Genomic DNA, 25,246 nt, shown 5'->3' with positions numbered 1-25,246 from the left:
CCCTTTGCTTACTCCTATTAAAAATCCTATATCTATGAAGTGATTTAATTGTATCATCTGTGTAAACTTTGCTTTTACATAGCATGGTCCATATCTTAATAGTGAAGGGATGCTTGTGTGGCCCACCTGTTTCCTTTTCATGGTCAGAGTGTTTCTACAGAAAGCACGTTGATTGCATGATAAGTAACGTTAAACGCTTAGCAATCAAACATGACATTGGAGTTGAAAAGAAGAGGCTGTGACTCTCTGAGGACTACCACTAAGATAGAGACCACGTATGGGTGGTACATCACAGTTTGAAAATCACTCTGCAATCTCCAGCCCTCGAACAACTTGGAAGATGCGGAGGGAGGTAGCAATGTGACCTTTATAAATAGCTGAGTTATACTTGATTTCTTTTTTTTTTTTCTTGTGGCTTGGATATGGAGAAGCACACACAGCCTGTGTGACTTTGAAAACTTGAACGGAAATGAAACAGGAAGCCAGATCCTTTCACAGCTTGTTGATCTGTGAAGACAAGCTAAGTCTGTAGAGACTCATTTTCCACCCCCAGCAAAAGAAGTCAGGGGAGAAAAATCCAGCTGGGGGGATACTCTGGAGAGGAGATGCAGAGGCGACATGACAGAAAGGCAAGTAAGAACAGAGACCAGTCCACTGAGCAAGAAAAACGAAGCAGAATTAACCACTCAAAGAGAAGTGTTGGTAAGTCCATAGAGCTGTGCTCTAAATTTTGGCATCTCACCAAGCTGGTGATCAGCTATAGGAAGCTCCTGTGCTGCAGATCACAGCTGCATGGGCGTGACTTTTACCTATGTGTTGGCCTATACCTAACCTTGGTAGGAGTAATAAATGATGATAAACAGGGAAATGGTTCCTGAGTGTTAATAACAGACTTGAAAAACTGAAGGGTGAAGCTCTCACCAGTTCTGCAGCTAGGTTTCCTACTTTTACTGGTTTGGCTGCTGTTGCCTTTGTCTCAGCAGACCCTTTTCTCACTCCTTTTGAACTGTTTACATTCTTTGGGCTGTGGTTATAATCCTGCTGCTCACCTGCAGATGGGAGCAAGAACATGGCAGTTGCTTCTGCTGATGATCTGTGGGTTTAAACAGAGACGGTTAAAATGTCTTCACATTTGCTTAGCGTGGCTTTCAGTGTGAGCTTTTGTTGTAAATGCTATGTAGTCTCGTGTGTGTACAAGCAGAGGGAGGTAGTCACAGTCATGCCTGCAGCTTGGAGATGCCGTGACCGGCAGAAAAACCTGGAGGTTCATGTTATGGGAAAGTTCATAATGCTCCCCTAAAGGAAGGAAATATCATAAATATCCCTAAGCAGTAGAAGATTGCTATCAGCACGTAGCCTTGTCTGAGTATCACAAACATGTGCAAAATGCCATGACCAGAAAGTCTGGAGGAAGAGAATCAAACTGAGGCTGCCTCCAGTCTGAGCTCCCTGGAGCTCTCCCCTTGTCCCCACGCAGCTGCTGCCTACTCAGAGGCAAAGCAGGGGAGAGGCATTACTTCTGCAGAAACCCATTGAATGCATACTCTAGGTAAGGCCTTCTCTAGCTCTCTAGATTATTTTCCAAGATATTTTGGGGAAGTTCACATTTTCTGAAGCTTTCTGAACCTTTGTAGCAGCACATTCCCACTTCTGCACTGTCTGTAACAGAAACTGCCTTCCAGTTAGCTGCTATTCCCCTTTTTGCAGTTGATCCCGGCTCAGACCTCCACCTTGCTTGCTCTCCTTGGGATGATCCTAACTCATATTCAGCTAACAGGACTGGCATGCCCAGAGCAGTCCAACACAGAGTGCAGGAGGCCTGGTGTTACCTGGCTCAGTCTCACCAGAGCTGTCTGCACCCCAGGCCGAGGAGGGATTTGCAGAAGAAGCAGGCGGGTAGGGGCTATCCCATCTCAGTGACTTGCAAAGAGGAGAGACAACATTCCCCTGCTGAAGCCCACAAATGGGAAAAGGTAGTAGAGAGCTCTCCGTAAATGGCTGAGGGAAGAGGTCCAGAAAGAGCTTAAGGAGGAAGAAAAGGCATATGAACAGTGTTAAGTTCAAAAAATACCTCAAGAGGTTTCAAGTAAGTGATCTCTTGTCTGACCGATTGCCCCAGGACTTATTCCCAGCAAGAGCACACATAGGAGAGCATCTGCAGTTCTCTAGACCGTGCTGAAGTGCCGAATAAATGCCCCGAGAAGAGAGCAGAGAGCCGGGAAGTGGGAAGGACTCAGTGGTATGGGGATTGACCTGCAATGTTTGAACTACGTGTGTTCCACCTCTCTTCTCTAATGAGTCAGCAACGAGATAAACATTAACTTTCAGGCGTCTCTGCACAAAGAGATCACCTACTAAATCCTAAGATCATAACACAGGTTAGAGAGGGCAGAAAGAGGCAAATTTGGATTTGGCTGGAACGCTAAACCATCAAGCACCACCAACGCCGGCCTGGCCAAGGCGAAAAGGAAGCTGAAGCATGCAATAGCTGCGGGCAAGACGTGGCTCAGAAACAAATCCCAGGTACCTCGGAGCCTTCGCAGGTGGATGCCGTGTCAGCTATATCCTAACAGCATTGCTCTCAGCTGCACCTCCTGAGACACAGCTACGGTGAACCATCAGCTGCACATCCAAAGGGAAAGCATCCGCTAGCTGATGCTGCGGAGAGGCAAAGAGATGGCACTTTGAAAATGCCCTTTTTTTTTTTTTTTTTTCCCCCAAAATGGATTTTTCGATGGAGCAGCACACACTGGCAGCTTTAGGCCTCTTAAGTCAACCATTTACTTTTGCTATTTTTAGCTGGTTTTTAAGCCTAGATAGTCTTTTGCTTGGATAAGTGTGTTCGCGGCTTTCTGAGAGTGCACCTAAGTGAGTGCTTGGCACACCGATATTTACCAGGGTCTATCTATTTTGTTCCTTGCCCGGATTAACTGAGATGGGTGGAGAAACAATCGGATGCCAGACAGTACAAATGCCTTCACTGTTTCATGAAAAGTGTTGATTTTCTATCTCCAACCGTTTTAATATCTTATGATATTTTAGAAGAAAACAAAACGAACCAACCCCGTAAGTTTGTCCTGGCTCTGTAGTGGAGCAAACGGCTTGTAACTCTGTGAAAGATTTAGGTCTGCGTCACTTGTTCAGACCATTACAATTCCCTTCTGTTTTTCCTGCAAAGTCCCTGGGGAGATGGAAGAAAATTGTTCTTTAATGTGTAACCAGAAAAGAAATTACACGGGTCTATGCAAATTCTGGGACAAATTACACCTAAAAGAACTGCTATAAGGGAAAGTACCTGGCAAGGGTGGATATCTTTTCGGATGAATGCACTTCATCTTGTTAATGAGTGAATTAGTGAGGAGATCAACATTTAATGACAGGAGAAAGGAAAAAAAACCAAAACAACCAAACCCAACTTTGAAGTCACTAAGCCGGCTTTCCATTTCACGGCTAGGTTTCCAACAGACGCCGACGCCGTCGGTCTCCGTTAAGGCGACTGCTGCTGTAAAATGAACAAGCCCGTAATGGTGACACCGCAGCCCAGCCCGCACCTCGCTGAGGAAGGGGCTGCGGGGGGCCATGGAGCCCGCCGCTCCGCTCCTCTCCTCAGCCGAGGGCAGGAGGGCTGACGAGCCCCGCTCAGCCTTCCCGCCCTTCCTCACAGGCGCTGCCCGCCTTCCCCCTCGCCTTCTGGCGGCGGCTGACAGGGCTCGCGCCTCCCCGCCGCCCGCCAAAACGAAAGCGAACACCTCGCCGGGGCCGGGGGCGGTGAAGGAGCCGGGGGGGAGGCGGGCAGGGCGGTGAAGAAGGAGCCGGGGGGGAGGCGGGCAGGGCGGTGAAGGAGCCGGGGGGAGAGGCGGCCCCGCGGGATCCCCGCCCCGGGCGGTGCCGGCGCTGGGTTCGTAGCCGGGCTTTGATCCCCGGGGAGAGGCAGGAGGAGAGCGGCGGAGCGGGTGAGGGGCGGCGGGCTGGCGGGAGGGTCTAGGGGTTTTTCCTTCTTTTTTTTTTTTTTTTTTATATTTTTTTTTTTATTTTTCGCTTGACTCTTTGGGGAGGGGGGGCGTTTTCCCGAAGGGACAGTCCCCGGAAAGCTGCTCCAAAGGTCTCCGCGGGTGACACCCACACCCACACCCCCGCCATGCAAAGCGGCGGGGCTGAGGCAGAAGCCGAGCTGCCCCGGGGCACAAAGGGAGCGGCCCCGGGGTGTGTGTGCCTGAGGAGAGAATTTCGGGGGGGGTGGTACGGGTTTGAGGTGGGTTTTGGGGGTGTTCGGGGCCGGGAGCCTTGTGGGTGCCCCGCACTCTCGGCTCTAACCACCCCCCCCGGGATCGCCGTGGGTTTAAAACAACAGCCCCGTGGTGTTCTCACATCAGGTGTGCGTTTGGGGGGCAGGGGGGGTTGCTGCTTGGTTTGGGGGATTTTTGGTTTGGGGTTCGGGTTTGTTTTGGTTTGGGGGGTTGTTTTGCTTTGGTTTTTGGACATGCACCCCTGCTGATCTGCTTGCCAGGTGCTCGTAGCTCTCAGTATTATCCATCTCTTGAGCCACTGTCAAGCCGTCTTTTCAATTGACGATACCATGTCCTACCAGCTTGCTTTTCTGCCGTGTGTTTTAGGATACCTTCCCGCTTTGATGGTTACCGGTCCAGCTCACGTTTTGCACTGCCTTTCATATTCAGCAACTACTTTGCTTTTTGGAGGAGCTGTACAAATTGTATTCAGCTTATACTTTCGTTTTCTGCAGTGGAGAAAGAACCAGATTTCTGTGGTATTTAGCAAGCGAGTTTTAAGCTAGTGTGGTGTGAACAATACGTACAGGTACAGTTACTCCCAACTCCGTCCTTTGGCCCTCTCCAGTTTCTGCAAGTGATGAAACAAAAAGGTAAAGTGTGTGAAACAGGAAGAAATGACCCATTTTGGTTTTAAGGCTCAGAAAACGTCTTTGTAGCCACTGCAGTTTGCTCCCTTAAGAATTTTATTATTTCTTTACTGCTGGACAAATAATTTAATTAGAAATTGAAGGGGGCACCATACAGTACGAAGAAGAGCTACAATTTTGCGTATCTGTACAAAATAGTACCAGGTGAAGGGTGCTAGAATTGATTTTCAGGGGCAAAAGCAGCATGAAAATTCTGGTCAGGATATTAAATGCAAGTGTTTTTATGGATAAGTGTCTGCATTTGGATTTGAAATTCTGAAAAAAATTAATTCATTTTTGTAGTTCTCAGATTTTTTGCTATTGGGAGATAACTTTTTTTTCATTTTGTTTAACTTCTTGGACCAGGTTGCCTGAGTAGATTGTGTGGACTTCCTGTTCAGCATCAGGACTTTCTGTCCACCTTGTTTCTTAGATACAGCTTCCAGGTTAAATCCTCACATCCTACCTACCAAGGATATAACAACAAACATTAAAGGTTCTTTTGGTAACGTCTGCAGTTTTTCTTGAGCTTAATGTCTGAATATGATTGTCCTTGCATGATTACCCAGGCAAGCGAGTTTGAGATTTCAGAAATACCTCTGCGTTGTACCTCCTGACCCCGCACAGCTGAACCGTGGGAGTCACGGTGCCAAACTGTACTAGGGGAGATGAGTATGGGTATAATTTAGTTGTTTTGAAAACACAAGGGAATGACAGGTACTCAGGAGTCAAAAGGTTGTATAATGATGCTGCTTCCATTACACTTGCATAACTAAATTGTGGGTGTGATTAGAATTGCATAAAGCATACCTTAAGGAGCTTCTTAATTTTCTCTTGTTTTAGGCTGTGAAATTACTTTTTAAAAAATTACCATTGGGCCACACTAGTCCTATTCTAATGACATTTTTATTCAGGCATTCTGACTTCTAAAGGAGTTATAGTACTCTTTAAAGTCAAATGCTAATCTGAGTTGCTGTCTGACATCTAACCCTAAATTGCTTCAGAATCAGTTTTGTGCTTTGAGTGAATTTGGGAAGGCACGGCGGACACACGGCATCCTTTCTGCTCTCCTGGGTTGATACAGCTGGCGTGGTGCTGGGGAACTTTGCCCATGTGCTCTGTTGCTGGGATTCCCGGCATGGCAAACACCGTTTCCTCTGTGCGTGGTTGCAGCTCCAGGGATCAGACAAGACAATGTCGTGCCTTCCAGAAGGACAGAGAAATAGCTCTTTATTAACTAAAACGTGAGCGTTTCATGCTAGAAAACTGTCAGGACTTGTTACTTCACAGCAAAGTAAAAGTGGTCAATGACAGTTTTGAGAGCGGAGTTTGTAGCTAGGGATCTTGTAACAGTTCTGAGGTGCTCCGGAGAGTTTAGTTTGTATATTACAAAATTTGTTTTGATGGAAAGTTTGTTTTTTTTCCCGTGAACAGTGTAACTCATGGTTGGGCTACCTGTTGCCTGATCATATAAAATTACGTCAAAGTTTTGCCTCAGCATAAGCAAGGAAAAAAAGGAGATAAGGGTGTTACTGTCCACTTCTTGAGAAGGCTCCAGTGAAGGCGAACATGTTGTAAAACACTCCAAAACTGCTGCAGGCTACTTCATGAATTTTCTGAGAAATTTTTAAGTCAGCAGCTTTTAGTTTCTTTTCAGCCTTATCCTGTCTTTGTAGCTTCTTCCCATTTTCTCACAGCTGAGGAGTGATACTGTACGTTTTTGGCATCCTCAGGATCCAGACCCCAGTGCTTGGGATTTCTCTATAGCCTGTGTGGAGGTGCTGGAAGCTCCTGACAGAGAGAGGAGCTGTGTCTTTAGCTCCTGTCCCCATGTCACCGGTGGGGACAGATGCCACTGACACTATGTACCCGTGCAGAGGGATGTGGCTAGCAAGGCAACTTGTGCTGCCCAAACATTTCTTTCAACAACCATTTATTTCTCTGAGGAGAAGGCTGTGGACTTAGCAGAAGAGTTGTGTTGGTCTTATTTGAACCACAATGCCTTAAGGTGGAGGGCTAAAAATACAAGATGATGCAGTATACACCCAGACTCTAGTCCTGTCGCTAGCTCTGCATGTGGTCTTGGGCAAGAGCCTGCCTCAGATTCCTTGTCAGTAATATGTTGCCAAGATTTTCCAGATTTTTTGAGTGCTTAGCATTTATGTTTCCAGGGTGGGGTGGTCACATTGGGTGAATGGTGCTATGAAAGTGGGAAATGTGTACCTTAGCATCAGACTAGTGCCATGATACAATGTGGTGCACGTGGAGCTTTGTCGTCAAGTCTGCCCCAGCATCTCTGCAGCGACGAAGCATCGTGGCAAGGTGCTTGGCGCTGCCGGCAGGTCAGCTGCCACCGGGGAAACGCTGGCAAGTTTTTCACTGCTGAGTTTGTGCAAAATCACTCTCTTCTGCAAACTTAAATACTTGTTTCAGGCCTGTCTGTGTGACAAAGAGATGTCCCACCAGTTTTCCCCCGTTTTGCTCTGAGCACAGCTCCGCACCGCTCGTGTGCCTGATGCCTTTGTCTGGGAGCGACCTGCGGACGTGTTCGCTGTCCTTCAGTTCTGGTCTCATTTTGTGTCGCTTCCTGTGCACGAATTTCAGCTGTGACAAGCTTGCCAAAGGCTGTGGTCTTAAAAAGAGGGGATTTCATATCATTGTAGATCTTTAAAAATGACACTGCCGGGTTCCAAGGTCAGAAACTGTCCAGTACTCTGTATTTCACTTTCTTAGTTTACAAGTGAAAGTAAGTTGTGCCTCTGCCAAGTGCCAGCCCCTCAAGAAGAGCTCAATATGCAGGGTGACAGCATGTTTTACAGGGCTGCATAATTTGTACTTCACGTAGACCTTGCCACGTAACTGTCCAGTTTTTAGGCAGTTCGTGCAAATGCAGAGGTGTCAAGGAAACTGTGGTCTCTTGGTCCCTGAGACCGATATCTGGAGCGCTTTGCTTGAAGCTTCTCTTGACACCCAAATGTCTGTAACAATATCAAACGTGCATTAGCCATTGTGATAATGTGGTTTTACAAGCAGGGGACTTCCACACAGAATATTCTGGGCTCTTGAATCATATTTTTGTGAAATGTTTGTATTAGCTATGACTTTGGTATTACAGTGAGTGATAGTAACTGAAATTTAAGTTACCTTGATGCAGTCAGTTTTACCTTTCAACTTGCCTTTTTCCTTAAGAGTCTAGGCAAGAAGTGCCTGGTAATGCACTGTCAAAAAAAGGCAGAGGACTCCTGTGTGTGTGGGCTAATTAAAAAATGCCAGTTTGAAACTGTTGCCCTTTAAAAGGCGAAGGGAGAGCAGGGTTTAAACACCCCGGCTGCTTCCATACTAATAGGTTTAGCTCTGCAGAATAAAGCTGAAGGTTTCACTTTCATCAGGCTAGACGTTGAGAGGCAGGGGGAAAAAGATGCCATTTGCATTTAGAGTGATGGCTTTGATATTTTGCTTTCTGTTGCCTTTCCTTTCTGCTTCTAATCTGTCTTGGAAAGAGGGAGAGAGACAGGTGAAACTCCCAAGCAAACAAGTAATACAGCTGGAATAACCTCTGTCCATACCTAGTGGGAAAGCACAGGCTTTGTGATCTGATGCACCACTAGGAGATGTGAATTATTTGTGATTCTTAATCATAAATTATATGTGATTATTAATCCATATGAAAAATACACAACTCCACGCAGAGTCTGGGATGCTTTCAGAGAGGGCTGTTCTCTGAAGGCAGACGTAAAATCCGTGTTGTGAGGGTACGGCAGGCAGACCCTGTACAGAGATGGGAATGACAGGCTACGTGGATGCAGCCTGGTCAAAGGGGGCTGGCTGTTAGAGCAGGGTCTTCACCTGACGGCAGAGGTACGCACCGCCTGTAAGAATTAACAGCTGTGACTGACACTGCTTAGACAGTAAACAAGCCTAGATGAGTTGGTTTTTTTGTTTGTCATGGGTTCCTTGATGCTGCTGTTTTCCTGGCTAACATAGAATTGTTTAGGTTGGAAGAGACCTTTAAGATCAAGTCCAACCGTCAACTCAACACCACCATGCCCACTGAACCACATCTTGAAGTACCACATCTATGTGTTTTTTGAACACCTCCAGGGATGGTGACACCACCACTTCCCTGGGCAACCTGTTCCAATACCCAACAACCCTTTCAGTAAAGAAATTTTTCCCAATAGCCAAGCTAAACCTCCTGTGGTGCAACTTGAGGCCATTTCATCTTGTCCTATCACTAGTTACTTGATAAAAGAGACCAGCACCCACCCTGCTACAACCTCCTTTCAGGTAGTTGTAGAGAGCGATCAGGTCTCCCCTCCGCCTCCTTTTCTCCAGATTAAACAACCCCAGTTCCCTCAGCCGCTCCTCATAAGACTTGTGCTCCAGGCCCCTCACCAGCTTCATTGCCCTTCTCTGGACACGCTCCAGCACCTCCATGTCTGTCCCTTGGGATAACTGTTTATCGACAGGTAGAACTTAAAATTCCTTGGGCTGTCCTGCGGTGCGTGCCTACCAAGTTGACTGGCACATCTTGCTGCTTTCTTCTCCGGGCTGCAGCACTACAGCAGAGGACGCCTCGAGATGTCAAACCGCTCTTTTGGAATGAGACCACTGGTGACTGGCGAGGGGCCGGGTAGTCCCCCAGGGCCATCTGAGGGGAGTTTTGTCCTAGGAGCGCTGCCAGTGGAGTCCGACAAGTAGCTTATTCTCCTCTGTGCCGCTCGCATTGAGAACTTTCCTGTGCAGGTTTCCGTTGACGTTCCCTCTTCCTCAATCGATGCAGGTGCCTTTCACCCCTCCGCCTGCACACTTGGGGGGCTCCTCCGCTTTGCCGCTTGCGTCCCAACTCCGGTGCCAACACGGTGGCCACCGCTGTGGGTTGTGCTGGAGTCGCAGAGCCCACCGGTTCCTTCCCCGTGCTGCCGGTGGGGGCAGGCATGTGTCCATGGGCAAGGGGTGGCCACCGCTGCGGCCTGCCGGACCTCTGCCTGGAGAGAGCTGGAGGGATGCTGCCTGTGGTACCAGCCAGCCTCGTTAACACCTAATGACTGCCCATCCTTGGAGGGCTGGGCTGTAGGTACAAGTCTTCTGCTGTCTAGCAAAGATGATTTAAGAAAAAGAAGAGGAAAAGAATTCTTACTGTTAAGTAAGACTTCAACTGTTTTTTCCCATAACCAAAGCTTCAGTTATCTAGAAACATCAACACAAGAACCCAAGGTATTTATACCACTTAGCCTGTGGGCTAAATTTGAGTTTAAGAAGATGTTCAGGAGGAAAATATTTCCTTTACTCTGTCAGTTTGGATTCAGCACAGAAAAAAAAAATATAAAAGGCATTTTGAGAGTTGTGTTTGCAAATAGATAAACCAGAAACAAACTTGAGCGGCATTAGGGATGACTCAACATGCAACTCAGCAGCAGACATGATAAGAATCCTTAGGGTGGTCTTCCTTCAAAGAATAGATTTAGTGCATTTACGTAAGCTCCGTTTGAAGTGTACAGGCATTAAATAGCAGTTCTGAATGAGGACAGGATTTTTTTTCCACATTAAAAAAAATAAAAATCATCACAGTAGCAGAAATTTCAGAGGCTCCTTCTTTAAAAGGAGGTTATTTTATTTTTTCTTTTTTTTTACTCAGGAATGAGAGCTTTAAAGAGATACTTGGCTTTTATGGCATGAAATGCTTTTCAGGTATTGCTTTGGCCTGTAAATTCTCTGAAGGCTTCCCTCATGTTTTTTCTTACATAAATGGAAGAGTAGCTGAGCCTTATTCATCTGAAGGTCCTGGATGAAGCACACTGTGCCTTAAAAAGGAAGCTGAATTATACAGGAGATCAAGAACTGAACTTTCCTTTTGTTCGTGTAGGCATTTGGAGAGAAGGAAATGGTATGTGCAGGCTAGGGCATGCATTAATATCTTGATTATATAGACAAAATCGGTTTTGTAAAGGTAACTCTAGTAGGGTGTATATTGGATAATCACACAGTAGGTAAGAATGCATTATGCTTGTTGCTACAGAATAGGAATAAGTGTCACAACTGGATAGATACCTTAGCAGCAGCAGTTCAGGTCCTGTCGACGGTCAGGGAGTCCAGAGAAGGCTACCAGCCTTTCTACTCTTATTTTTCCTGAAAGATCTTTGCAGAAGGAGGACAAGGGCTGAGAGAACGCTTGGGACTCCTGCGCAGGACAGCAGTGTAAATAAAGCCTTTCTTTCAAGCGATGGGCCTCAGTGACACCAAAACTATTCCGTCTTCTAGGTAATTGCATGATTCTAGTTATGATTTGGGGCTGGGATTCTGTTTTGTTATTTTTTGGCGTAGAAGTTGAGATGTGATCAGCAGACATGGTTGAACTTTTGGTAGGTCACTGATGATTACCATCTTTGCCTGTAAATGATTCTCTTCCTCTTATAGCAAGTAAAGATCCTCATCTCTAGTTGTTATGTTAGAACAGTTGAAGAAGGTTTGCTTAACAAGTTGACATTGTTTTGCTCTCTAAAGGAAGGGTTTTGTAATGAAATAGTTGTTGAATTAAGCAGTGCATCCTACATACCTTGGTATGTGTTTGATCTGTTTTCAGTAGTTTTTCATTTTTTTGGTGTGGCACTGATAATAAACTGGGAGATCAAAGTCTTTGTAGTCACTTGGCACTATTTAGAGAGGCATGTTTCTCTTTTCTCAGCTGTTACAACGTATAATCTATTGTAGGTATTGAATTTGTATAATTAATAGCTTTTTGTCTGTGTCTCCTGCTTGGTTCAGTCAGTTGAGGTGCACATTTGTGCATCTGTGCATCACACTGATGCCTGCCCTATAAGTTTGTTGGTATTCCCTTAAAAGAGGGACTTGGCTTATTTTATAACATACCTCGGTACTGATACTACATAGCCTGGAAAAAAAGTGGCATGCGACAGTGAAGAGAGCTCTGCAGGCACACACTGAATGCGTCAGTCTTGGACCTCCACGGCAAGCCTTGCATGTCTCAGTTGAGGGGTCTCTCTTCCTAGCTCTGCATCCAAGAGCAGAGGGAGAAGGAGGGGTATGGGTGGGCAGCGGAAGGGTTGGAACAGCGGGATCCCAAATTCTGTCTCCCTCTTTGAAGGAGGGGATACCTGCTTTTTGGGAATTAGGAACATAGTGTTGTGTAATGGAAGTATGAAACTTGGCCAGTCTATGGTAACAAGTACTATGCCCTGCTTTCAGTTCTAAAAAGACTGTGAAGAGGAATGTCCTGAAAAGAAGTCACATGGTCAGCTTTTAATTTTGGAAGACACTCTGTTATCTTCCTGACGGCCTTGTTACATGAAGGGAGGAAGAAAGTAAAAGGGTGAATGTGCCATCAGACACCCTGGAATATTGGATCGTGCTTCAGCACTGCGTACAGTGCTGCTGCCTGCTAGTTCTCAAGCTGATCTCTTACATTTTGCTTTTCATCAGTTAGGCATTTTTAAGGTGGCAGCCTCCAAAAAAGTTGTGAAGGAGTCAAATGTGGAGCTAATCCTTTAGAGACTCTCCTTGACTTACTTGTGAGAGAAGCAGATATTGCAGATGTCTCTTACTCATCTTTTTTCTGGCCTTTTTTCTTGTTTTGTTTTGTTTTTTTTCTTCTGCGTGTCTCTCCTGCTGACTTTATCGGTAGGTAGAAGCTTATGGTTTGCACTAGCAGGAAGTTGATGTGGCATGAAAAGAAAACTCGGTGTACTACTTGCATCGTAAGATGAACACTGCTATCAGCTCCTACTTCAGCGCAGTTCAACCTCTGTTCATCCAGATTTCTGCTAGGAGCTGTGTTAGAAGTCCCAGGGCTCCATTCCCCTGCGTGGGAGAAGAGTCAGGCCTCCCTGTCCTCGTGGTGATGGTCATGGTCAGCCTTCAAAAAGATGTGAGCCCCACAGCTGGTCGCAGCACTGACTGGTTGTCACTGTCTCCTGAGGAACAGGATAAATGGTGTCTGTATCCCAGGGAATGGATTGGGTTTAAAAAGCCGTGGGTTTATTTTACTCCCCCCACCAGTGTGTTATCGATTTAATTCCTCTTCGGTTTCTGAAGAATTTTGGAGGGGGCGGGGAGGGGGTGGAAAGATCTATTTTAAACTGTCCTCTTCTTTAATTCACATCTCGTTCATGATGTATTTTTACCAGCAGCACTTTGCGATTCAGCTGCCACTTCTAAATGTCATTTTCTTGAGTAAAAAAATGTAATTATGTTTCGAAGTGTCACATAAGCGATGAAAGTAGTAACTGAATCACAAAGTGCTGTTTGAACAGCAGCTTTCCCATGACAGGAGGGAAAGTTCATCAAGTCCAGGGTATGCTGTAATACGAGTGTAGCAAAAATACTGAAAATCACTTGTTTACAGGTTTTCCCATCTCCCGTTAGGCTTTTTATTAGGGCAATACCTCCTTATAAATCCCCCATATTAAATAAAAATGGATGAACAATATTTGGCTATCTCATGTTCTCTGACATCGATTTCTTGTTTTGATTGAAATCGGTAAGCCGCTGCTTCCCAGCACTCCCTGAAGAACACTTGCTCATGCACCTGTTAACCATAGGCCTTGAACGGGGGTTTGTTGGACTCCAGTAGGTTTTTTTTAGGATTAATACCATTAAAATCTTTTTCAAAAGATTCTTGATTCAACTTAAGAGCTGATGCAGACCTCTTATCTTTTTGCCTGTAAAAGGGGTAAAGGAAGAAATTTTGCATTCACCTGTATTTCTGGTACTCCATAAAGCAAAGTATGTCATTTTAACAGATGGACCAGCTCTCACTTTTTATAGTCCCAGTTTGTTCAAAATCAAAAGAGGGACCACACAGTCATTTTAAGTGATGAAGTGAAAGTCTGCTGCATCTCCCTTTTGATACTGTATGTTTAAATTGCTGTTAACAAATTTCATTTGAATCATCATTGGTTTTTGTACAACAGTGTGACAATGCAAATCCAAAATACTCACTGATCCATGGGCTGAACAGCATTTGTAAGCCTTCAGGTTCCATTCTAGTTAGCAGAAGGTTCAGTTATTTACAGTCTACTGGGTTTTTTTCAATGCTGATGCCTTTATCCTGAAGAAGAGAGAGAAAAAATTGGTGTGACTTGATACTGCCAGGACTCTCATCTGTTACTAATTCTCAGTTGTTGTTCTCCGGGTAGCAGTTTGGGTGCTTGTTGAGAACATGCCTGTTGGTGTTCATCAGCAGTAAGCGCGTGTGTGTGCTGTAAGTGGGGCTGTCTCGGTGTTTCCATGAGCTATGCCATTTTCAAACCTTACAGCTGATGTTTTGCTGTCTGTTACTTGGCTATCAGTAATAAATGTTTCCTGCAGCTCCAGATTTTTTGTATTTTTGGTTGTGTGTGAATGCGTGCCTTGCTTTTTCCTACTTGGCGTGCGCAGGCGTAACCCCCGGTCATGCCAGGTACGCACACGTTAGTGCAGCCTGTGAGCAGAAGCTGACAGAAGACCTGTCCATCGTGTATGTTCACAGCATATGGGTTTTGTGTGAACAGGAACTAGCACCCCAAAAGCTTCTCTGATTACATTTTTAGAGTTTATTAACACCTTTTCATTTGCAGCTCTTAATCTGCCTTTTGTTCGTGGGAGAGATGAGGTCTGGGTCTTGCCTCTGGACAACTTGCATGTGACATCCTGTAATAAAACTTCTTCAAACAACAGAATATTGGAAAAGGCCAAATATGAGCAGCGCTCTGTATATATGCAACAGTGCTTGTAAAAATGTGTGCGTAGCTGTTTATCTCGTTGCCAGGGTTGGGATTTATACCTAACTCTTCGACTGGAGAGTTGTCCACAGTGCATGGGCTTAACTTCCCTGGAAAACTTAAGCCCCTCTTAAATTGCCTGTTAAAGCCAGGAGGGGCAAAAGTTTAGTTGACATAAAACTATGCTGAATGAGTAATTCCCTTTGTGGACTCTCTGGAGAAGGATCTTTTTGGCCTTCTCTGGGAGTGCATTTATAAAAAGTTGAGTTCTCTTAAAGTTTTGTACTAAATCAATAAATAAGTTAATAATAGAGCAGCTGTTGATCATAAACTCTGGGAATTTCCTATACTCAAATTTAAGCCAGAGGATAAATTTCTCACTTAGGGAGCAGATACTGCCTTTGTCAGCTATTCTGTCTCTAGGCCCTCTCTCAATGCTAGGTTTTATCAAGAGACACCCAAAACCTTCCCTAACCCTGTCTGTAATACCAAGAGAGCGACAGAAACGTGTCCTGGTTTATGTCTGTGAAGAACAGTGAGAGCGCACTCCCTTTGTGATGATCTCCTGAGCTTTCTACCAAATCCCTGGGGAGGAGTTTTCTCCGGAGTTTTAAATTGACCATAAACTTACCCAAATTGAGGCAGGAACATTCCTTTAATTCCCCGGGCAGTTGTATGATGCTTAGTCAGCTAATATTGCCTTATATGGCCCGTTTGTAGACTACAACTCCCAGGAACCCCTTGATCCTTAAAACCTTGACTTAGTGACTAAGTAGTGATGGTGTGGGTCTTGGGCTCAGCACATCCTGAAGAAAAAAAAAAAAAAATAAAAAAATATTACTTTTTTTGTTACTGAACAGCTGCTTTGCTATCAGTCTTCCTGTGACTCTATTGTAACTATATACCTACCCTTCACTGTGTGGAGGAAAGCCTAGAAATGTGCACCACGTGCACCCAAAACACTAGAAGCTTGAAAAACTTAAGTATATATAAAGTATGTATATATATGAAGCATATAAAAATATACTCACCTTCTACATTTCATGTTTTGTGTTTCCTTTGGAGTGGTATTGTACTTGGGTGCTTTCTCTTTCTGCAAGAAAACTAATAGAAACAAGTATTGCAAAACAGTGACAAGATTTTTTTCCTCTCTCTTTTTTATCCCCATTTTAGGAAGGCATGAGGTGCAGTCCTGGACAACAGCCACCAAGCAATCCTTGTGTCTCCTGTGGCAAAAAGTGAAAGTGCAGCTAATGCTAAGCATGTCTTTCCTCATTGCTGTTTTTTGGTATTGCAGAAGGCTATACAGCTTTTTAGCACAGCTACTGAAACGGTAGGTTTTTATGATGTAGACTTTAATCTGCCACGCTGTTGCTTATTTCAGTAAATACTGACCTTTGACAACTCCTCTTTGACGCCTGTTTTATCATTTGAATTTCAGGTGGAGCAACTACCTTCAAAGAAAACTCACAAGTAAACTTTTTGTTGTCATTCTGTATTCCTTAATCCCCACCACCACTTCAGATGTAGAACAGCAGAAGGTAATGAATCTGTGAATTAATCTCACTTTAGGGAATCTCAGTGTGCTGACAGAAGTTGATCTACTTGGTTACAGTGCGAGAGAATGGAAAGGAGAAACAAAGCAGGCCAAACACATGAGGGAGGTAAGAGTTAAATTTTAATCTCTGCCTGAGGACAGGGGAGAAGAAGTACCTGGGAAAGGAATAGCTTCCTGGTGCCGCAGCTACGGGACCCTGCTGATGGCTAAAGGGAAACCAAAGGGACAGCATGAACATCGGTCTAAATAAAGACTAGAGTAGAGCAGGTCAAAATGTAGGTAAAGTTTTAGTAGCACCAATGACATGCAGCAGGCTGTTGGCACCTGTATCTTGGTGGCCATTAATGGAGGCAGCGTGGCCAGGGGCATGGCAGGACCAGCAGTGCCCTCCAAAGGGCCCCGACCAGTGCTTGAAGTTGGAGCAGCACTATGGTATCCTAACTGGTGGCAGGGTCGGACTTCCAGGAGGCTTACTCTCACAGCCAATGCAAAGAATGCATAGGGGAGACTTGTGCAGCTGAGAAGCGGTGTTGGGATGGGCTGAGGAAGCAACCGAGATGAAAGAGGACCAGGAATTGAGACCATCTCCCTGGCCGCTTCAGGAAGCAAACTGTAAGACTGATGCAGCAGCCTGTGGAACTGTAGACTCCTCTTTCTAATTCTCTGCCAGTTTATTGCTCTGAATTGTCTCAGCAAGGGCTCAGATGAGAGCCAGAGGTAATGCAGAGGAAATACAGGGAGTGTGTAGCTGGAAGAAGGGCCATCCACTTCGGCAGAGAGCTGCCAGACCTGCTCAGCCTCAGGTCACCGTTGCACAATGGATTCAGGTCAGTTTGTAAGGAGATGTTTTTCCCAAAAGGAGTTTTCTCCAGACGCCTGTTCCTGCCCTTTCGCTGCTCCCTCCCACATGTCATCACAAGCTGTGAAGTGGTCAAAGTTAAAGAAGTCTTCGCTGACCTGCTCTGATTTGGTTGACCATGTGAATGTTTATGCTAGCAACAGTGCAGAGACTGGAGCAAGTCGCTGGGTTTGGAGAGAGTGCAGAATCACTCTTGAGGGGCAGTGCCAGTTTAAGGTGTTTACAAAACCCATGGTGTTGGAACATTTTTGTGTATATAAAACTTAAAAATAGACTCTCTGATTCCCCTAGCTCCCTCTTACGAGTAGTTTGGAATTGGACTGCAATCAACGTGGGTTTTGTCCAAGATTTAAAATTTTTATTGCTAAATTGGTTTTGGTCTTTTTCTAGGCGTATGAAGAATTGTTTTGGAGCTGTCATATCAAATACGTGCGACAAGTCAGGAGGGACAACTATTGTGTACTAAGAGCGGTGCTTTTTCAGATATTCAGCCAAGGCATTCCTTTTCCATCATGGATGAAGGAGAGAGATATATTGAAGGTAAAATTCATTTCCTAAATGAACATAATTCAGGTAACCTTGCACTGCCAGAGGAAGCTTTGTTCAATGTGAAAACTGACGTGTCTGCTACAGAAGTAGAGGAGAATCGTTATCAGAATTTAAAGTTTTTCAAACTCTTTGCACTACACTTTATTGGGAAAAGTCTCCCTGTTCTAAACATACCAATGTGATCATGAGTCTAGATGATAAAAAAAAAAAGTGGATGGGTAAACGTTACTGCTGCCCTGCTAGATGTCACTCCCTTAACACAAAAGGATATTTCAATCCTCCTCATCCACATCGTGCAAAGTCCAGTGGCTCACCTGGGAGCTGCTGAGCGTGTTGCTGGAGCAGCAGGAATCCTGCCCTGGGCTCCAGGAGCTCCAGCAGGAGACAGCAGCAAGGAGGTGGGGAGCTATGGCTGTAAGGTGTCTGTAATCCTAAATACCTCACTGAATTCAGACGTATCCAGCTTTTCCAGAGTGTGGGTTACATATTTTGCTGAGAGCATATTTTCTTCTTTTTTGGCTGGGCCTGTTTTAAAAGTTTCTTAAGGACTTGGCCAACAAATGGAGCCTCCTTCTTAATATTGGAGTTGTTCTGAGGCCCATTTTTTTTTTTTGTTCTTTGAACTGTACAACCGGAGGATAGAACCATGTCATAAATTAAAATGTGTGTAGACAAGTTTATATAACTTTATATTCTACTTCTTGTTATGGGTATGATTAACTTTTTTTTTTTTCCCTCCTCCCAGCTCCCTGAAAAGCTTTTGTATTCTCAAGGTTGCAACTGGATTCAGCAATACAGTTTTGGGCCAGAAAGATACACAGGTCCCAATGCCTTTGGTAAATTGCGCAAATGTATGGAAACATTAAAGACAAACGTGAGTATTTAGGAAATGGTTGGGAGGAATAAAAGCACTGAGAAATGGGTTGAGACAAAGCTAGGGAACTGTTCCTGGTTCCATATTTCTATGGCAATCAGCCTCCCTTCCAGGTTCAGAGAGCTGAGCTGCTGGGAAGGCCATCACCTCTCCTGCAAGGAAATCCAGCTTTTGGGGATCCACTAGGCTAAGTACTGGGGGTGCCCCTGCAAGTTAGGGAGGCCACCCTCCCCACAGCTGTTACTGTGTGGCTAGTTGCCCTTGCCATCAAATGGCTCCTGCAGTATCTCATCATTTCAATGAAAAATAAAAACATGCTGTAAGAGATCCTCCTGGATTCCCTCCCCAAATGGGAGGGAACAAACGAACAGTGCATTTTCTTCTCAAACCATTGTTTTTACTTTGCTCTCACCTCCATGAAATGTTTTAATTATCCAGTTTTACTGTAATTTCTCTCTATAAGCTGAAGCACTTGATTACAAGGACCTGTCAGCCTCACTGCCCCCTCTGCTCAGCGTAGCCAGATTGCCTGCATTCTCAACCAGGAGTATAACTCTTATTTACATATTTAAAACTTTAGGAGTTTTAGTAGCCCCAAAGCCTTCTGAAACAGAGATAAAAAAATGGGCCTAAGACCTTGCACCTTCCTTGGGCTCCTCTGGGGTTTCTGCAGTTGTGTGAGCTCTGGGTTGTACCCGTTTGCTTTGCCCCAGGCTGTCCCAAGCTCACCAGCACCCTCTCCTCCCCATCTTCCTCCTGCCTTTGTATGCTTTCCTGGGTCACAGCCGTCAAGTGGATATTGGTGTTTGCTGGACTCCAGGGTTTGGGCCAATTAGGTTGAAATGCTTCTCTGAAGGCATCTGTTATCCAGTATATCAGACCTTAAACTGTCATTTTTAATTCTACAATACACCATGGTTCTGGGTTGTCTTACCACAGCTACAGCAGCTTATTTTACTGGTACACATTTAAGCATGTTCCTTTTATGTGGCCCTGTCTATATGAGCCACAACTCTGTAGTTTTAAATGCTATTATCAGTGATAGTAGTTGTTACTTAAAGAAAATCAACAAACCACAGACTTATTTAGCTCTAGAAATGAAGCATTAGTAATAAAAAGAGGGAATAAAATAGAGATCCGGTCCTTGTCCTTTGCCTGCACCCTTGCTGTACCACAGCGACAACTGCCTGCCTTCCTGAGGCCTGCCTGCTGGTTCTTGTGTGCCGTTACCATGTTGTTCTGGTTGCTCTTCGCACTTGCCAATGTTGGGTTGTTCAGCTTTTATTTTTAACCTGTTGTGGCTCTTTTAAATTGACGTTAGTCCCTGAGCACAAAGCCTTTAAACTGAATGTTTGTACAGAAAAAAGTTTCAAGTCAGCATGGTGAACAAATCCATACAATTAACAAATTGTTGCAGAGTAGCTGTATGATGCATTAAGCTGTTACTGGGCATGAGGTCTAGCTCCCAACTTCATTTTATTTTTATAGAGATGCTTTTTGGCCAGTGAGATGGATTTTTGCCTGTTTTCACTAACAGAGTTCTCTGCTGCCTTTCCCAGCTCCATCGTCAGAGTGAGAAATTCCCACCCTATTCGTGTCCCATGCATGTCTTTGTCTTGTCCCTTCTCGTGCAGCCAACTTACTTTGACCTCATCAAGCAGAACACACTAAAGACCTACAAATGTGTACAGTTCATAATACCATTCTGGCTTGTCCAGTTTGGATAGGTTCCTTTTAATTGGCATGCTTCTGAATTGGGCTCAGCATCTAAAGAATTCAAGCTAGGACAACTTTAATGTAAAGGGTACTATAGAGGAAAATCACTGAATTTTTGGAAGCTGTAAGTTAAAAACGGGTCAGGAGTCATCACTTAATCTAACCTTTGCTTATGGTTTAGTGTGTATGTCTGATGCACCCACTCAGATTTCCTGTAACTTTCTGAGGTCCTTTTGGTGGTTACGCTCCTTTCAGACTCTTTACTGACAGTGATACCTGGATTGTCTACAGTGGCGGTGGGTGGCTTTTGTACAGGGGAATTACATTTGCTTTCTCATAGACTATCAGTAGCATCCAGATGCTTGGAGCTGTATGTAGCAAATAGGTTCAGCTGGATAAATGAGAACTGAAATGTGTAAGGCTTCAGATTTCACTGCGGATCCAAAAGAGCCACCTGCTTATTTGCACCACCGTTTGGCCACAGTAATGGTATAGTACAGACTGGCAATTGTTCCTGTTTTGGAATCTTTTGTATTAAATAGAATTCTTAACAATTTGATTAACATCCTTCTGTGTGCTTTCCAGTGGGCTGAAATAAGTGCTACTAAAGATCATGAAGAAAGAGGAAACATGTGTAATGCACTCTTTTCTGATGAGAGCAAGGAGCACAAACTATATGAGGCTATAAAATTCATCATGCTCTATGAAGTTGTCGAAGCCTATGAGCAGATAAAGAACAGGGAGGAACCCATACACAACCTTTTTAGCCTTCTCCTTGCTCGTGATTCTTCGTCTGACCCTTTGAGTTTCATGATGAATCATCTGAACTCCATAGGTGACTCTATTTGCCTAGACCAGGTAATGATATAAATGAAAAATCACAAAACGTATTCCATCTCTGACGTGATTAGGTGAATGTATCATACATCATCCGTGATAGCTGGCCCATGTTTTTTCTTTGGGATGTGGGGAAGTGGACTGAGGACAGTCATTTATCTTCCAGGAAAAAAACCTGTAGTAGAGTAAAATGAGGTGGACAGTTTTCCTGCTGGGCCAGAAATAAATGCTGCAAGCTATCAGTAAGACATAGTTTAGAACAATGAGACCTTTGATATGTAAAATAATATTAGATTATGCAGATTTGACCTGTTGATTTTCTTTTCCTCTCTGTTCCACCATGCCAAACCCTCTGTCATCACTATTTTTTTCCCCTCTCTTTGGTTCCCATTAGATCTAATGCCTGTCAAGAGTAGGTAATAAGAACTCTTACTAACTGTTTGCCTTTATATGTTCAGATTTTTTTTTTTTCAGTTTTATATTTAGTGGGGAGTTAAGTACGGACAGCTAAGCTCCACACTGCCACTCTGCAAACAGTTTCACTTTCCAATGGGTGACGTTTTTTTTTATAATCAATTTCAGTTATCAAGTCAACTGTTATATGTTGCAATCACCTTAGGAGCAGTTTGATTATAACTAGACAAATTCTGCTCTGTCTGGCTAAGCCCAAGGATATGAGTTTTTTCCAAAGCGTTTTTCCAGATTAAGCAATCCTTTGCAAGAAATGTCAGTGAAGATGCCAGTTCTCAAGTTTCATATACATGAAGGACAAGGAAATTTTTTACTTTTACCATTACATTTCCCTCATGTAGCAAGTGGTCACAAGGTGGCAGGCTTCCCATTTTTCAAGGTGTATCAATCTTTTAAAAATAGCTAGTCCTTTCGTGCTCCGCACTGAAGCTGTGTGAGCTGGCTTTGGGAGCAGGTTCTGCATTGTGACGGGTGGAAGAGGGATGTTTCCACAGTGCCAGGCATTAACCAGAATATCCTCTACATGCAGAAGAGCAGTGGAAGGAGTGTTGGAACATTGAGAATACCCTCAAACTTTTAATTTTCTTACTCCTGTTACAAAATGGCCCCTTTTATTCCTTATCTACTGTTTTGAAGCTAGGTGACTTGCCTTGGATGGCTAGATGACTTGGATTACCTTCAGTTTAGTTTTCCAAGTCTAGAAATAAATGTCTCACAGACTTCTTTCATCTTTAGGTTGAACTGTTTCTTCTTGGATACTTACTTGAAGTAAAGATAAGAGTTTACAGACTGCATAGGTTTAATACTGAGGAATTTCAAGTAAACTATCCAGATGAATACCGAAGGGAATGGAATGAGATTTCTCTCCTGACCGAGGATGACCGCTACTATCACATCCCCCTTTTCAGAACGTGAAGGACCAGTGACTTTTTTTCCTTTATATAATATAGTGAGTGACCAGTTCCAGTGAATTAGGTTTCCAATCGGCAGCAGTAAGATTTTGAGAATGCTCGTTAATGATTACAAAATGATTTATGGATTTATTGTGTAAACATTTTGCTTTCCCACTGCAGCTCAGTTCACCATCATTCAGCCATAAAAACCATAAAATATGTTGCTATACTGTTGGGGGGGAAAAAATGTCATATTTGAGGGTTGTCAGACAAAATAGATTGGACTGCATGACAAAGGCGGCAAAGGTAATGCTGGATTTTCCATTGCTAGTGTAAGGGTTTACTATGACAGCTCTGGATGCGTTAAACAAAAGTTCCGAAAGCAATTACTGCGTTTCCCTCATCTGTCTCTAGCTAGGGAGGATGAATCACAGAGGAAGCAACTCCCGGGGTCCCGCAGTTTATACTCCAGGCCATTAAACTTCCATTGACTTGGGGCTACCTGCGATGGGAGGATGTAAACTGGGGTCTCTGCGTAGCTGCTTCACATCCCGTTTGGCTTCTCCCATTCCTGGACCGCCTCCTTCCAGGGACGGGCAGAGCAAGCAGCTGCAGGCTGCGCTTGCTTCAGACACGTGAAATTAAGCTGTCTGCACTCCGTGCTCATACCTGAAGGTGAAGAAGCGTTACACGGGGGGGCGAAAAAAACCCCAACACATGCAAGAATACTGTGCCAGATGAACGGAAGATCTACTTTATAACTGAGGAAAGTACATAAGCTTTCTCAAAGCTAAGAAGGGCAGTATTAATTAATAAGTAGCATGCAATAGAGTTAGACCCGGTAGCTGCCTGTGGTTTTGTCAACTTGCAAATCCTTTAAAGGGCTGATTTCAACATTACCTGCCGAGATATTGCCTTTGCACTTCATCTGAGAAAGCTGTGCACAGAATACATTCATAACACTGCATTTTCAGAAAATATTAGTTTTCTATGCATTGTGTGAGTTCAGCAGTGTGTATACATGTTTTATCCTCTTGAGTATATATTAATCTCCTTGCATAAGATGGCTATCTTCAGTTTAGACTTGAATGTTTGAAGAAGTCTGTCTGGGACAACTAAATGAACCTTATTACGTGGAACATTTTGCCCAGTTCTGTTTTCTAAAAGAATCAATCGTGTTTTGATCATTTCAAAAATAAGGGACCTTAATTTGAAGAAATATTAAAATGATATAGAAGATCTAGCAAAATACTTGTGAAAAGCTTACAATGCCATAGACATACAGTTGTATTGAAGAAAGTGGGGTTTATTAAGAAACAAAGTCTCTCCTTTCCTTATCCTAGAGATATGGGGACGGGCAGGTTTGGTTTTTAATTCCTGCAGGAACAAATACAAGCCAGTAACAAAAACGTGAACAGGGCCTGCAGGAGCTAAAGCAGTTGCATGAGGGAACTAAATGGTAATGCTTGGAGTGCACAGAGAGCACTCCGTTCCTTTGTGTAAAGGAAAGCAATTTTATCCCTTACAGTCCTTTTATTTGTATATATATGTATATATGTATTTATAAACACAAATACCTGAATTCTGTATTGTAACTGTTTTGTTTCCTGAAAGTTTTTCTGAGTTCAGTTTTGTTCAATAATTTGTAGCTTTTAATTAAGAAGGCTTGATACCTATAATAATTTCATCTCATCAAAACCTGCATATCAAATACTTTATTTATTAAAGAAGCTTTTTTTCACTAAATGAAATAATTTGCCTGCTTTAGATTTGGTTCTGCTCTGCATGGGGAAATGTTATAATGCCGGAGAGTAGGGTATCGCTGTCTATTTTGCATCAGCAGTAACATTTACAGTTATCAATAAACTTGTCTATATTTTATTCTTGGTTTGGTACAAGCAGACATACCAAAAAAAAGGATGTATTTTTATAGTGGGCTTTTTAACATTTTGCCTATTATTTATGAATTGGAATACAAAAGCATTACAGCTGACAGTGTTAAATTGTCAAAAAGTGCAGTTTTGTAATCTTGAGCATATTAATAGCAGGGATTAATAAAGATCTAACACAGAGAGCGGAATTTATCTTGCCAATTTGGATGTTTGCATCTGAACTAGGTCCCCTGGGGCTCTCTGCCTTGTCAGTGGAAGGCAACAGCATGCAGTCCGTCAGAGGAGCGGGTCTCTACAAGGGTCTGGCTCTCCTCCCCGACTGTAGTGGGAGCTGGCAGCGATCAGCATAAATCTCTCTGCTCTGGATGTTTGAAGTTAGGTGAGATTGATTTTTGTCCCAAGAATCCAGAAAGGACATGTTGAAACAGATCTGCTGGCTTATTGGATGTCAGAGTGCTAGCCGAATCACGAAAAGGGATGGGAAGAAAAAGGACCTTCAGGTGAGGATAATCACAAGTCTTGGTGGAGATAAATGCAGAGTGAGGTCTATGCAGGATCTTAAACACTGAAACAGGTTTGGGGCAGCACTGAGTTTTAATCTCTCTGATAATATTTTACATATGTATAAAGCAAAAAATACATGGTTTTTTACATATAAAGAAATATTTGTATATACATAGAGATGTGTGTGTGTATATATATATATATAAAAGAAAAATACTTTAAAAAGATCATCCTGTATAAAATGCATCTGGAATTGACTGGTACTCTGGAATAGACAGGTGCTGCAGCATCTTTTCCAATCAGTGGCACAGACAAGCTTGCTGTACAAATCCAGAAGCACGCAGTCATTACCAGTTTTTTTTTAAATGCAGTGTTTAGTAGGCAGCTAAAGTTTCAAGTCAGGATGTGTTTATTATTTATTGCTGCTAGTTATGCAAGAAAAAGAAACATACTGAAACC

General features: G+C 43.7%; 1 protein-coding gene across 2 annotated transcripts; it reads left to right on the top strand.

Annotated features, from left to right (window-relative positions):
• The first annotated feature begins 136 nt into the window (after window positions 1-136).
• Window positions 137-24,986, top strand: OTULINL (OTU deubiquitinase with linear linkage specificity like). 2 transcript variants are annotated; one of them, XM_075052225.1, is made up of 8 exons: window positions 137-702; window positions 15,808-15,967; window positions 16,076-16,107; window positions 16,207-16,298; window positions 17,442-17,591; window positions 18,346-18,474; window positions 20,776-21,048; window positions 22,234-24,986. In XM_075052225.1, exons 1-8 carry the CDS (start codon window positions 606-608, stop codon window positions 22,411-22,413), a joined length of 1,113 nt encoding a protein of 370 aa, XP_074908326.1. In that variant the 5' UTR covers window positions 137-605; the 3' UTR covers window positions 22,414-24,986. The 2 variants fall into 2 exon arrangements, with proteins under 2 accessions (XP_074908326.1, XP_074908327.1); XM_075052226.1 differs by lacking the exon at window positions 137-702 and adding an exon at window positions 3,863-3,953.
• The last annotated feature ends 260 nt before the right edge of the window (window positions 24,987-25,246 follow it).

Source organism: Buteo buteo, chromosome 20 (assembly GCF_964188355.1).
Source record: "Buteo buteo chromosome 20, bButBut1.hap1.1, whole genome shotgun sequence".
Classification (NCBI taxonomy): domain Eukaryota; kingdom Metazoa; phylum Chordata; class Aves; order Accipitriformes; family Accipitridae; genus Buteo; species Buteo buteo.
The sequence above is the reverse complement of the archived record's forward strand: the minus strand, read 5'-3'. Positions and strand labels throughout refer to the sequence as shown.